The sequence below is a fragment of the Delphinapterus leucas genome, chromosome 3 (genome assembly GCF_059928025.1).
Source record: "Delphinapterus leucas isolate spDelLeu-1000000601 "Yukka" chromosome 3, BTC_Dleu_Yukka2, whole genome shotgun sequence".
Lineage (NCBI taxonomy): Eukaryota > Metazoa > Chordata > Mammalia > Artiodactyla > Monodontidae > Delphinapterus > Delphinapterus leucas.
The window spans coordinates 30,213,612-30,226,579 of NC_143131.1; the positions used below are offsets into that span (position 1 = coordinate 30,213,612).

The 12,968-nt window shown below is 40.4% G+C and overlaps 1 protein-coding gene across 1 annotated transcript in view; it reads left to right on the forward strand.

The window, feature by feature from the left end:
- The window catches only part of TTC23L (tetratricopeptide repeat domain 23 like), a 61,081-nt gene extending 51,038 nt beyond the window's left edge, over positions 1 to 10,043 (forward strand). The window contains 1 exon segment of the mRNA XM_089908754.1: positions 551 to 10,043. Within this exon segment, the coding sequence (XP_089764880.1) occupies positions 551 to 637 (87 nt within the window). The 3' untranslated portion in view covers positions 638 to 10,043.
- The last annotated feature ends 2,925 nt before the right edge of the window (positions 10,044 to 12,968 follow it).

Sequence of the window (12,968 nt, forward strand, 5' to 3'; positions counted from 1 at the left end):
AAGATCGTTCCAAATATATTTCGTCTACTTTTTCTTTTCTGGTTGTTTCATGTGGGAGGGCAAATCTGGTGCCTATAATTCCACCTTGATTGGACAGAGAGGTCAGCAATAAAATTTACAATGGAAAACTGCCTAAGAGTAAAGTTATGTAGCATGAGAATGCAGTGCAAGTTTGGGACACGTACACTGATTTCATTTATATCTACCCGTTTGGTTACAGCTATTTGGAAAATCCTGCTGGAAACCACTGTGGGTTTTAGGTAGGCATGCTGTCCATTTTCAGGCCTGTTACTTTGGTTTTCCACAGCCACATATGGTAGTGGAAGCTTCAGTGAAGTAGAATGATACAGGTACAGCACTAGGGGGACAGAGCCTTCGATTCAGACTCCTTCCTCCTTGGAAGGGAACCAGGAGGAAGAGTAGTACAGGCATCTGAAATGTCAACCTGTGACATCTCAGTTCCACTGGTGCTCTCCTGAGTTTGGTTTATAATGAAGGTGCTTGTTATTTGATTCTCTTTAAACTGTTATGCTTCTCAACTCGCCTACAGTGTCTGATGATTCAAATCCTCATATATGGAAATGAGCACTGTAAAAGCAGAGACACAAAAAACCTCCTTAGCCTAATGCAGAGGTAAGTTCTGACCCTGATCATCAACCAGGTCTTCAATGTGGATATATGGATAGCATGGCCTCACCCAGATTCATTCATTTAGGGGTGATTCACCTGTTATTCTTGTTAGTAAGGCAAAATGCCAGCCTGTACTATGGATCTGGCCAAATCCTAAACTGGAGGTACCTAGTCAATTTCTAGTAGTCTCTCAGAACCCGATGTTACAGGGGTCTGCTGCAATATTATTTAGTATTTATGTCTCTTTCAATGCTGAGCATTATAACCAAGTCCTACAAGACTGTTTCAGCTAACAGCTTGTGAGAGATACAAATTGGGTTTATAACAAAGCAAGTGAAGGAATTCCCTGGCAGTCCAGTGGTTAGGACTCCATGCTTTCACTGGTGAGAGCCTGGGTTCCAGCCCTGGTGGGGGAACTAAGATCCCACAAACCGGGGTCACGGCCAGAAAAAAAGTAAGTGAATACATTAAACTTATTTTTCTTGCTAAACATACAAAATCTAAGTCCCTAAACATAAGGCAACTTTTGGGGGGAAACAGTTGTCTCCAAAGTTAAAAATAAAAGAGCCTCTTCAGATTCTTCTTAAAAAATGTTTCAGCCAAAGTAGAGTGTTTTGTGTAGACCTGCCCCCTTCTTGACCCTTGGCATATCATTGCTGTTTGTTCATCTCAGAATGATATTGATCCTGAGCTGTTCTCTTTTGTTGAGTGTATACTAAATCCCTAAAATGAGCTAGATCCTATTCATAAAGTATTTAATTTTTACAAATACCCTACATGATAGCTCTCGTTTGACAGAAGGGGGCCTGATGTTCTATAAAAGAACATGCCTAAATTCACTTAAGTCTTGGAGGTTTGGGCCCAAGCAAGTGTGACTCTAAAGGCCATGTGCTTTCCCCTTAGAGCCCTCTAACAAAGAGGGGTGTCATTATGGGTTGAGAGTTAGAACTGATTGCACTTCACGGGAGGTGGCTCACAGTTAGTACTTTCTCACTATGCTGGCCAGGTGGGGGACCAGATGAGCATAGAGAATACATCAGCCCATCCTGTCCCCAACCACCTCAGTCAGAGCCACACCTAAAGGAGGCCCAACAGTAGACTGTCTCCTGTTTGATCTTACCCAGGAGAGAATGTTCTCTAGCCTCTCTCAGTGATGCCCATGGTAGGAGGGTATATGGGGAACTTTGCCCTCTGCCTGCTGGTGTATATGAAAGTATGTTTTCTTAGTCAGTAACCATAACAGTGTTAATAATAACTATAAGGTAGAACTTCTTCCAATCCCCTGATATTGTAACATACGTGTATTATTTCTGATTCATAAATAACCCTATTCGGTAGGTATTTTATCTTACATGTTCAGGTGATGAAACTGAGACTCAGAAAGTTTGAATATCTTGTTTAAAGTCATCTAGCCAGTAAGTGTGGTAAGATTTGAACCCAGGTCTGTCGTAGTTCAAAAATACACTGCCTTTCACTACATAATAGGGATTCTGACTTTTGAGGAATTTGAGACTGTATATGGGGACACCTGATCAGCAGGCAAGTCCCCAGAACCTCGTTTTACATATGGGGGAACTGAGGACAGATATGTTCAAGTTGAATTACCCCGGAGGAGGCAGAGCTGGGATGTGAACCCAGGTCTCTCTAGCTCCGGAACGTGCTCTCCGTGGGCAGTGTAGCTTACTCTCTGACGGCAGGCTGTCTGGATTTTAAATCAGGCTCTCTGACCTAGGTGAGCTTACTTAACCTCTCTCAGCACCTTTATTCATCAGTGAAATAACAGTACCTTCCTCAAAAAGTGGATTTTCTGAGAAATAATAATATCACATATAATACAGCACTCAGATCAGGGCCTGACAGGTCTTAAGTACTCAATAAATGTTGGCATAAGAATAAAATAAGAATTATCTTTCTGAGATGCTGGAGATAACAGAATGTTTCGATAAGAAGCTTCTATATATCACGCTATTATTATTTTATATTAAGAGTGATGGGTAAAGAGTATATATTACTGGAGTCAGCCCTGTCATCTTAAACCTGCCTCTGCACTTAATAAGTATATGACCTTGGAAAAATCACTTAACCTCTGAGGCTTGGTTTCTCCATCACTAAAATGCAAATAATAGCATATGACATAGAGTTGTTCTGAGTTTTTGATAAAATAACATATATAACACGCATAGGCCAGTGCCTGGCAGAATATGTACTCAATGAATGTTAGCAAAACACGTTTCCTTCCCCCTTCCTCTGCAGTACATGCCTTTTGCTTCCAGGGTAATAGGTCAGAATATTTGAAATCCTAATTGTGATTGATCGTTGGGCAGTATTACAATATGTTTGTATGTTTGAGAATTAGATTGAGAATTTGAATCTTTGAACATATCTAAAGTACATTTTGTACACTGAAGGTAATAATAATGAAACTAAAAGTACAAAACATGTAACTTCAGACAAGAAGTGCATGTGTCCTCAAAACTGGAACAAAGTTCTACTCAGCTTGTATTTAAAAAGAGAAACTTCAGAATAGCTGGAGTGAATCCATTTCCTCAGTAGCTTAAGGTTGCTTTTCCCTCGAGTTTTTTTTTTTTTTTTACTGTTCCTGGTTTCTTGTCCATGATTTGAAAAGAATGATAGGAGGAGGAGAAATTAGGAAGCATTGGTATAACGCAATTCAGGCCCCAGGTAGTATGAGTTTCTTTTGGTTCTTGGAGGCTAATTCTTCTCTCTGTAAATGACAGTGAGACCTAGACCTACCAAGAAAGCACATGTAAGGGGAAAAGAAGAGTCTTTTGAAGGACTCTGCTGTAGCAGAAGTCCAGTCAGTAAGATGTGAGTCCTGAAACAAGCTCATATCTCATTCCTCAAGAATTGCTGAGCAAAGCCATAGGCGTGGCTGCCAAAGCCCAGATGTCAAACATCACCACCACCACCACCAAACAAAAAACCCCACAAAAAACCCAGCACAGGAACTGTTCTCTTGGCTTGAGCATCTTGCTGGAATAATCAATCCCAGATGTCCTGGAACTCTGTTAGTTTCCTGATGTGCTCTTGTGCTTTCTACCCCACCTCCTCTGGAAACCCAGTGACAACATTCACCGAACTTTCATTGCCAAGAGCCCAAATTCTTGGCTTTTGAAGCCTCTGCAAAGAAGTGAAAGCAGAACTGGCCCCATGAAATAGGAGTTGGTTTCCAAGGTTAAATGTTAGTTGCAAGAGCCTCAAATAAGATTTCAGTGTAAAGAAAAGGCACAGAAAGTCTCAGATTTGGAAGTAAACTTTGAGATTTAGTCTTTTACCTAAATCACAAATGGACTTCAGTTTTAATCATTTACATATCGAGCTCCCTGTAAGCTCTAGAAATACTAAGATGTTTAAGATGTAGTCCTTTCAAGAAAACAGACACACATGACCAGATTACAAGTTAGTCTGTAATAAAGCTTTAATAGAAATATAAACAGAGGACAAGTAATAAATTGTAGGGCTGGAAATGTAGGGGGAGACAGTGTGTACGCAGCAGGCAGGTGGCTGGGTCTTCAAAGAAAAGTAAAACATCAACAGGTAGAAAAGCCAGAGGAGGGCATTTCAAGTAGCACAAACAACAGCACAGTGGCCTGGAGAGACTTGGTATTTCTGAGGAGAAGCAAGCGGCCTTGAGTTGTTGTAGCTGGAGGTACCTGAGTAGGAACGTGCTGGAGATGAGTTTGGAAAGATAAATTGGGGTCAGATTATGGAATGTTTTATGTGCTATGCTGATGAGTTTAGAATTTATTCAGTAGACAGAAGGTAACTATCAAAGGGTTTTGAGCAGGTTGTGCCATGATCAGTTACTGGCTTTGAAACATTAACTGTCAGCCATGGGAAGGATAGATGGGACCTGAGGAGACCATAGAAGTAGGGAGACCACTTAGGAGGCAGATGCAATAGTGCAAGGGAGAGATGTTGAGAGCCTTAATTATCTAAAACCATAGTAGAAGGCACATGGAGGATGGATTGAGAACGATCTGGAGTCTCAAATTGGCAGGACCTTAGAGCTGATTAGATGTGAGGTGTAATGGAGGCAGGGGCCCATTCAAAGGTGGCTTTGAAGTTTCTAGCTTGAGCAACTGAGTGAATGGCAGTGCTATTAAGTGAGAGCATATTGGCAAGAGGAGGTCATCTTGGAGGATGGCTAGGAGGTCTGAGGAAGATAAAACATTTTGGATGTGTTAAATTTGAGGTACCCAGAATACGTCCACTTGGCAATGTCTGATAGGCTGTATGGACCAGAAATTCGAGACACATTAGAAGTTAAAGAAATGGATAAGAAATCCATGGAATATGTATATGTTAAACAAGAAAACATAGGTAAGAACTTTGGAGAACGTTTACACTTATTTTGGAGAGAACATATGTGGTGTTTTTGAATCAAAATAGAGAGGGCTCAAGTGTGAGCTTTTCCACTTACAGTGAGGCTGTATCTTCCTTTCTTCATCTAATGAAATACAGACAATAAGACTCTATTTTAAAGGCTTTATTTAACGTATGGCACATACTAAGCGTCTGTGAAATGTTAATTATTGTAATTATTATTATTGTATTATCTAGGGGTCATTCAGAAGGAGGACTGGGAAGGAGACTCAAGAGGAGTCTTTAGAGAATTGGAAGTCAGGAAAAAATAGAAAGGAACTCATAGGAGGAGAAAGTTTCAGAGAAGGTAGTGGTCATTATCAATGTCACAAAAGACATGAAGGGGCAGTTCAAAGAGGGAATGCAAATGTCCGATAAACACAAAACAGGATTTCCAATCTCATACAGAATTTACAAATTCAAAAACTGAAATACCATTTTCAAACTACTCTATTTGTGTTAATGAAAAATACAGGTCATATAAACCCAGCTCTGTCAAAGGTATGGGGAGATCAGCCCTCCCAGTACTCTAGTATGGAACTGTTTGGTTGATATATATATCCACAGGTAACCAGCTAGAGTTTTATATATCTCTATATACATATATATGTATATCTATGTATCTTCCTTGTAGATGTCTATTGTAGGGAAACTGGTACATGTTAATGGTCCATATAATATGGTCATTCAAAAGCATGAAGTAGAGCTTTGAAGAGTCATGGAAAAATATCCCAGATATATTATTAGAAGTAAAAACACACAAATAGATATTAGTATTATATATAGTATAACTCATAAATATATGTGACTATATAATTAAGGAGGGTAACAGTAATCTCTGGGGTATGGAATTATGGGGTCCTTTCAAGTTGTGTTGAAATAATGTACATTATTTGACTTTTTTTTTAAACAACAAATATGTATTATACCTCTGATAATAAAAGAGAATAAAAATTTAAAAAGAGTATCACATACATGTCAAATATTGAGACAATATAATGTAGTGTTAAGAGAATGGACTAGAGCCAGATGCCTGTGTTACAGTCAGTTTATTTATTACCTGGGTGAGCTTGTCACAAGTCACTTTATTTCTGTTTTCTCACCTATAAAATGGGGATAATAATACCTACTTCATAAATGAGTTAATGAGTTAATGTAAGTAAAACTCCTCAGAAAGATGCCTGACACATAGTATGTGCTAATTAGAGGTGATGATAATAATGATGACTAATAAGAAGCCATACAGGCAAATAGAAAATCATCACTGACATGAGAGTGAGCTGTACTGGTGGAACAGATTTTTAAGATTACTGTTTGTCCAGTACCTGTTTAAACACCTCCTCAAATCAGGAACTCACTCATTACCTGTCCAGGTGGCCCTTTCCATTACTGGACAGTTCTAGCTATTAGAATACAGTAGTCAAGGTCATGGACTTTAGAGTCAGACAGACCTGTGTTTGAATCCAGGCTCCTCTACTTTCTGTGTGCCGTAGGACAAGTTATATAAGCCTCAGTTTTCTCTAATGAGGACTAGAATAGCATCTATAGTATGGAAAGATAATAAAGAGTCAATGAGATTGTTCACATAAAGCACTTCGCATGTATTTGGTATATGGTAAGTGCTCTATAAGTATTAGCTATTTTTGCAGCTGTAGCCAGTCACCCAGACTTACGGGAAGTATGAAGGCATGGCGCATTAGCTTCGTCTTTGTCCTTGTTAGACACCTCTAGGACAGCTGCATGCTGAACACTTATTTTGGTATAACTTTTGATAGGTCTTAAGCTGTAGGAGACAATAGAAGGAGCAAGGAAAACCATCCTTTTCTCTTTACAGGAGGGGGAAGAGGGAAGGTGCCTCAATGCCCATTAACCTATTAGTGATCTACTGTTTTCTTAGTCATATGAACAAAAATAGCCTTTTCTGGGCTGAGGGGCTGGGGAGAGAAAGCCAAAGAAAAGTAGGGTGGAAAAGGAGGATTTGGGGTGATTATTTCCAGAGAGAACTGCAGTTAAGTAGGAGAACAGGTGATACACTCAGTAAATTTTGTGTCAGCCAAACCAGTCTTGGGCAGGACCTCAGTGATGAAATTTATGACCCGTAAGCTAGATTGTTTCCAGGCTGCTGCACTCATATTCTTTCCTATCACTAGTAAATATTCTAACACTGCCTCTACAAAATTGAAAGAGAAAATATTTGCCAAACCTTGGTGTATGAGTCAGTGAGGAGCAAAATCTGCTCTAATATCCAAGTGCCAAGGGGCAGTGGCTCTTCCAAATCAGGACTCTAGGAATGGCTGGCAACACTGGGGCAGATAGAGGAGTGAACATTTAGGAGCATTTAGCTCCCCCCCCCGTCCCCCAGGGTCTCACTGAAAGGGAACAGAGGCTGCTAAGCCACAAAGAGCCAGCTCAGGGTACCTGGTCTTCAGCAGAGCACTGGGGGAACTCTACAATCAACAGCCACTCTGCCATGCCCACAAAAACAGATTGACGGGAGGTATAGCGTGGAATAGGGCAAGGAGAACAAGTATATTTTACCTCCTGGGCCCACTCTGGTAGTGGTTTCCTGGAGTGATGCTTGAAGTTCCAGAGCGAAAGGCCGGGTTTGGTGGAGCTTGGTTTATTATTGTCTGTCATGGGGCATGGGTGGGGGAAGAGCTAAACTTCTGCCACAAATTTGCTGTTCATGCCCAAAGAGCCATATACCTTGGGTCAAGGCACCTTGTGTGTGAGTCCCACCTCTGCTATGAAATAGCAATGTAACCTTAAGTTGCTTAAACATTCTGAGCCTCTTTCCTCAACATTCCTTCAACACATTTATCTGGTGAGCTCCTACTAAGTGCTAGGTGCAGTTAAAGCTGCAGGTGGTAATAAAATAAATAAAACACGGCCATTACTCTTAAGGAGACAACAATCTAGCGCAAGAGACAAACATGAAAAATAATGAAAATGTGAAATACAGATTCTAGTAGAAGTCTCAGCGCACTCAGAGCAGCAAGGAGAGAGAATCTAAGAAGGCTGGAGAAGACTTCATAGACAGGGTTACATTTGAGTTGTTTCTTGAAGGGCGAGTAACAGTTCATCCAGCAGGAGGAGACATTACAGGAAGAAGGTACTCTATGCAGAAGCACAGAGGCATGACAGAGGGCAGTGTATGAAAGAATGGTAAGTTCTTCAAGGCTGCTGTACCAGGCAGCACTTCCTAAAGGGTATTTCAATGTTGATTCCAAGGGATGGAGGAAGAAATGCTCTGTGAAAGAACTCAGTTTAGGAAGAAACCAAACTGAATTAAACAAAGTGACACAGGTTTACTTCCTGAAGGACTTCTCAGAACTTTTTTTTTTTTCTTGCGGTACGCAGGCCTCTCACTGTTGTGGCCTCTCCCGTTGCGGAGCACAGGCTCCGGATGCTCAGGCTCAGCGGCCATGGCTCACGGGCCCAGCCACTCCGCGGCATGTGGGATCCTCCCTGACCGGGGAACGAACCCACGTCCCCTGCATCGGCAGGCGGACTCTCAACCACTGCGCTACCAGGGAAGCCCACAAATTAATTTTTAAAAAGCCACTGTATTTATATTTACCTGAATTCTTTTTAAAATGGTCAGTGATTTAAATTTTGGCAAATAAAACGTTATTTAGAGCCATAGAGAAAATATCTTAGGTCTGGTTTTATTTAAAGCAAAAGGTATGTAGAGCACATGTTTGAACTGAGGGTACAAGAATACTTGTGGAGTTTGGTAAAGGATTTGGGCCCCACTTTAGGACATAAGTTCTTTCTGAACAATGACTATCTCACCAATGAACTATTTTATCTGATCATAGAAACATGACTTCAACACATCCCTATGAACTAATTTTTCTTTATGATTCATGGTGGTTAAGAGCTCTAGCTCTGGAGACAGACAAGCCTGCTCAAATTCCAGAACCACCACTTTCTGGCTATGTGTAATCCTGGTTTTCTCATCCATAGGATGGGGATGAGAATAGTACCTATCTCTTGGTGATGCTGCGAAAATGAGATAATGTATGTAAAGTGGTTATCATGTAATAAATTATTTTCATATTTACTGAAACCTGGGCTTTGACTTCATTACCTTCCAGCTACACCACTGGCAATGAAGGAAAATGAGATAGGGGCTAGTAACTGTGAAAAGCTACCACTACGCTGGTGTGGAAAACATTTTGCTGGTTAGTATCTCAAAAGTGAGCTAGAGCTTAGCCCCTGGAAACATAATATCATAGACGAGGCAGTCTGATATAATTACTTATATGCAGACGATGATATATACACTATGGAAGTCAGTGTTCTTTCAGTAACCAAAGATTTCAGGCAAGGGGAATTGTGCCACCTTGTGGTGGGAGAGCACTAGGCCCAAGGCTGTTTTCAACTTGCTGTCCCTAGCAGAGATCCCTTTCTGATTTTATCAAGATCCCTTGATTTTATGAGACCCCTGGGCAATTGACTTAATTGGTGCCTATTTCTTCTTCAAATTTGGAATCACAGTATCTCTTGGTTTACTGACAAGGAAGTTAAAGTGCCAGATAGCTTTCTGTATTTTATATGGTCCAGTAGTAGAGAATGAATCAGTCTTCAGTGCGACTTACATGTAAGAAAACCTCAAGTTGCTCATAAAATTTTGTAGCTGATATTTCTGTGGAACAAATTTTCTTTTTATTTTTCAAACAGGGGCTATGCAAACCACACTTGTTGCAGGCTTGTGGTCTAAATAGGAGGTAACTGAAGAACACTTAATAGAAACCGGGCTTCTGGATCAGTCTTTTGGACCAGATTATTTCTAACTCTTGCCCAACTTCTCCAGTATTAAGAAAACGGAGTATGGAAATCTTAATGGCTGGAAATGGGGATATAAGATCCTCTTTTTAGCATTTACAGTGCCTCCGGGTTGTAAATCTCTGTGCTCAGGAGAAGAAATCACCTGAAAATCATGAACACTATAAAAGGCCCTACATTTGATAAAAATTTTCAGCTGTGATTAAAAGCAATCCACGTATCCTAGATATCCTTGACCTGCCATCTGAATCAAGCAAAGGGTTCCCTGTTCTTTAGGGAGAAAACCCAAGACTCTAGTACCATTTTGGAGGCCTATTAGCAGAATCAACATTTTAGGGCGATGGTCACACGGTGAAATAGTTTTCTCAGACTGAGGTCAGCCTTCTAGGTCAATAAGGCAGTGATTGGTGCTAGCAGGAGGAAGAGAAGGCAAGAACCAAGAAAAATGCACAAAGGGTTTTCTCCTTTCCTCTAGGTCTTCTGTTAACAGTAAAGAGAAAACCTCTACACAAGATAGCCAACAATAAAGCCAACATTAATAAAAAAAAATTCTGGACCACAAAATATATTTACCAACACTGATATCAGTGGCAGATCAAAAGCAGAACAAAGGACTCTGGAAAAAAAAAGATCCACTTAGCATTACAGGTAAAGTACCCAAGAGCCATTAGAAACCAGGATCCTGTAACTTGGGAGAAGAAATCTTTAGACACATGCTTTAAGTTAGTTTTTCATGTCACTAGGACTCATATTACCATTTCCCTTTTTCTCTTTCATTCTTTTCAGTCCTTTTTAAGAAAATTCTGCAATACCTAAGGATTATAGTTTATTGGCAAACATTTAAACATACCATTTGTAAGAATTTTTAGCCATAACCTGTTTGAGGTCATTAAAACTGCTTTGTGAGGAAATATTTGATCTTCTGAAACACTGGCCTGATCCGGTTTACTGAAGTCAGAAAGGCCATTTTGATTCTTATAAATGAAAAAAACAGGGATACGAAAAATTGATTTGTTCAAGGTCAATCTGGTGATTATAAAGCAGGCTTCCTGAATCACAGATGACTACTCTTTCCATCCCACTATGCTGCCCCCACCAAACTGGATTAAAAAGTCTCGTTTTAGGAAAGGAATGCTCACCAAGGTTGTTAAAAAAAATCCTGAGCCCCTGAACAAGTGTATATCTAGGAAACAGGCAATCTCGAATCATATCCCTTTGTGTACCCAGGGACAAAGGAGAAGTCACATTCAAGTTTATATTATAAAAAGCTTTTATTTTTCCCTTTTCATCGCTCCTCAGTTACCTGAGCTGATTTAATAGAGCTGAAACACCTGTGTCTTTGGGATCCGAATTTGACAACATCTCTATCACTCGCTCAGTGCTGCTAGAGCCACATCTTGGTTCTTCATTTAAGAAAGTATTTTTTCATTTCAGTCATTTGTCCAGTGTGTAAATCCTAATAATCAGCCAGTACCCAAGGTATTAGCAGTGAGCAGTGTTCTGCTGTGGCAGGAGCACACACACACCAGTTAGTTAATCCAGTGGCTTGTCCTTGGACTGCGAGGCTTCCTCTGCTTCCTGGCTGCAGCCGCTCTCCCTCAGCTGATTCCCAGAATGCTTTAAGCTTGGCACTCAGGACTGAGGTCTCAGGTTGCGGCCCTGGCTGAAGGCACCTATATTCCATTGACCTCTGCAGTGCTTATGAACTGGTCACCTAGTCGGTCACTGCAGATTTTAGCCCTGTCTGGAGATGGGACTGCTGCTGTTCTTGCCCAGAATACTCTGAATTGACTACGGCAGCCTCAGAAGAGTTGCTTCCATTTTCGCATATCCAGTTAAAAATGGATTTTCAACATTGACTGTGATAAAAACGAATTATCAGAAAGAAGTGGCCATTCAGACTCCGTTTTTGGGTGGCACTAAAATTTAAAAAATTTTACTATTTCGTGAGACCCCAAAGTCTTAACATCTCCAAACTGACAAACCTATATCCAGAAAACAAGAGCACGAAGTGTAGCACTGTAAATGTTACGGTGTAACCCTCTTGTTTCATTTGAAATTATTTGTCATATTTCCAGTTTTTCTTTATTGACAGTATAAAATTGCTAACTGTCCACTCTGAGACTTTGACTTTAAAATGTTTTATGAAATGGTAGTAATAATGAATGGTAGTTATAGTTTTAATATCCTCGTATCTGACAAAATAGAAAGTTGTCACCTATTTTGGTTCCAAAAGTTTTAAAATTTTACTGTTTTGTGAAATCCCTAAGTCTTAAGAAACTACATTGGAAATGTTCAGCACAACACAACTCACTACAAAGTCTCACTCTTGGCAGACTGTAGATGAGAACTAAGCTACTTTCTAAGCTCATTCAGTGGGCGGCAGCAATCTGGATAGCAGTCCAATCAAACACCCGATGTTTCTAGCTGACCCAGTCAATAAGGTCATATACAACTTTTACATTCTTTTAAATTAGCTACTGGCCACTGAAATTTGAGGTAGATAAGGTAGAAAAAAAAATCAAGCCCAGATCAACTGTCCCACATACAAATTTTAATAAACTTTCATTAGCAAGCATGCAAAGAGTTTATGCAACCTGTTTCACAAGCTCAGTGAAGCCTTACTTCTCTGTTTTGGCAGTTTACCCACCACTTTCCATGAAAGGTCCACTTAAGGCAAACCTGACAATATTCCAGAGATGGGATTGTCCTAATCCATTCAGCAACAAGCAACCGGAAATCTTTGGACAAAATGGCAGGAAGTAAGACCATTTAGGGGGTCAAGCCTTATACACCAGGCCTAAGGGTACAGGCTACAGGCCCCACTAGATTCTTGTATCCTTTCCATGCAAGGATGGGGAACTACTCTGAAATAATTTAGTTCACATATCCTGAATACCTCTAGTTTTACCAATGAGAGCCACTACGATTAGCTATTATACTGATCAATGAGCTATTAATTTCCAAAAGAAAACCTACTTCAAACATTTACTCTAATTACCGAAACTTCTGGCCATGACTAAGATATGGATGCCAGAAACACCTGTAACAGCTGCCTGTGGCATTTCTGATTAGAGCACGAGCTGTCCACTGCTGGAGTGAGAAACCCACGGTACAGCTGCCAACTGCCTGGCGCAGGGGTGCACGTAGCCTGACACGTG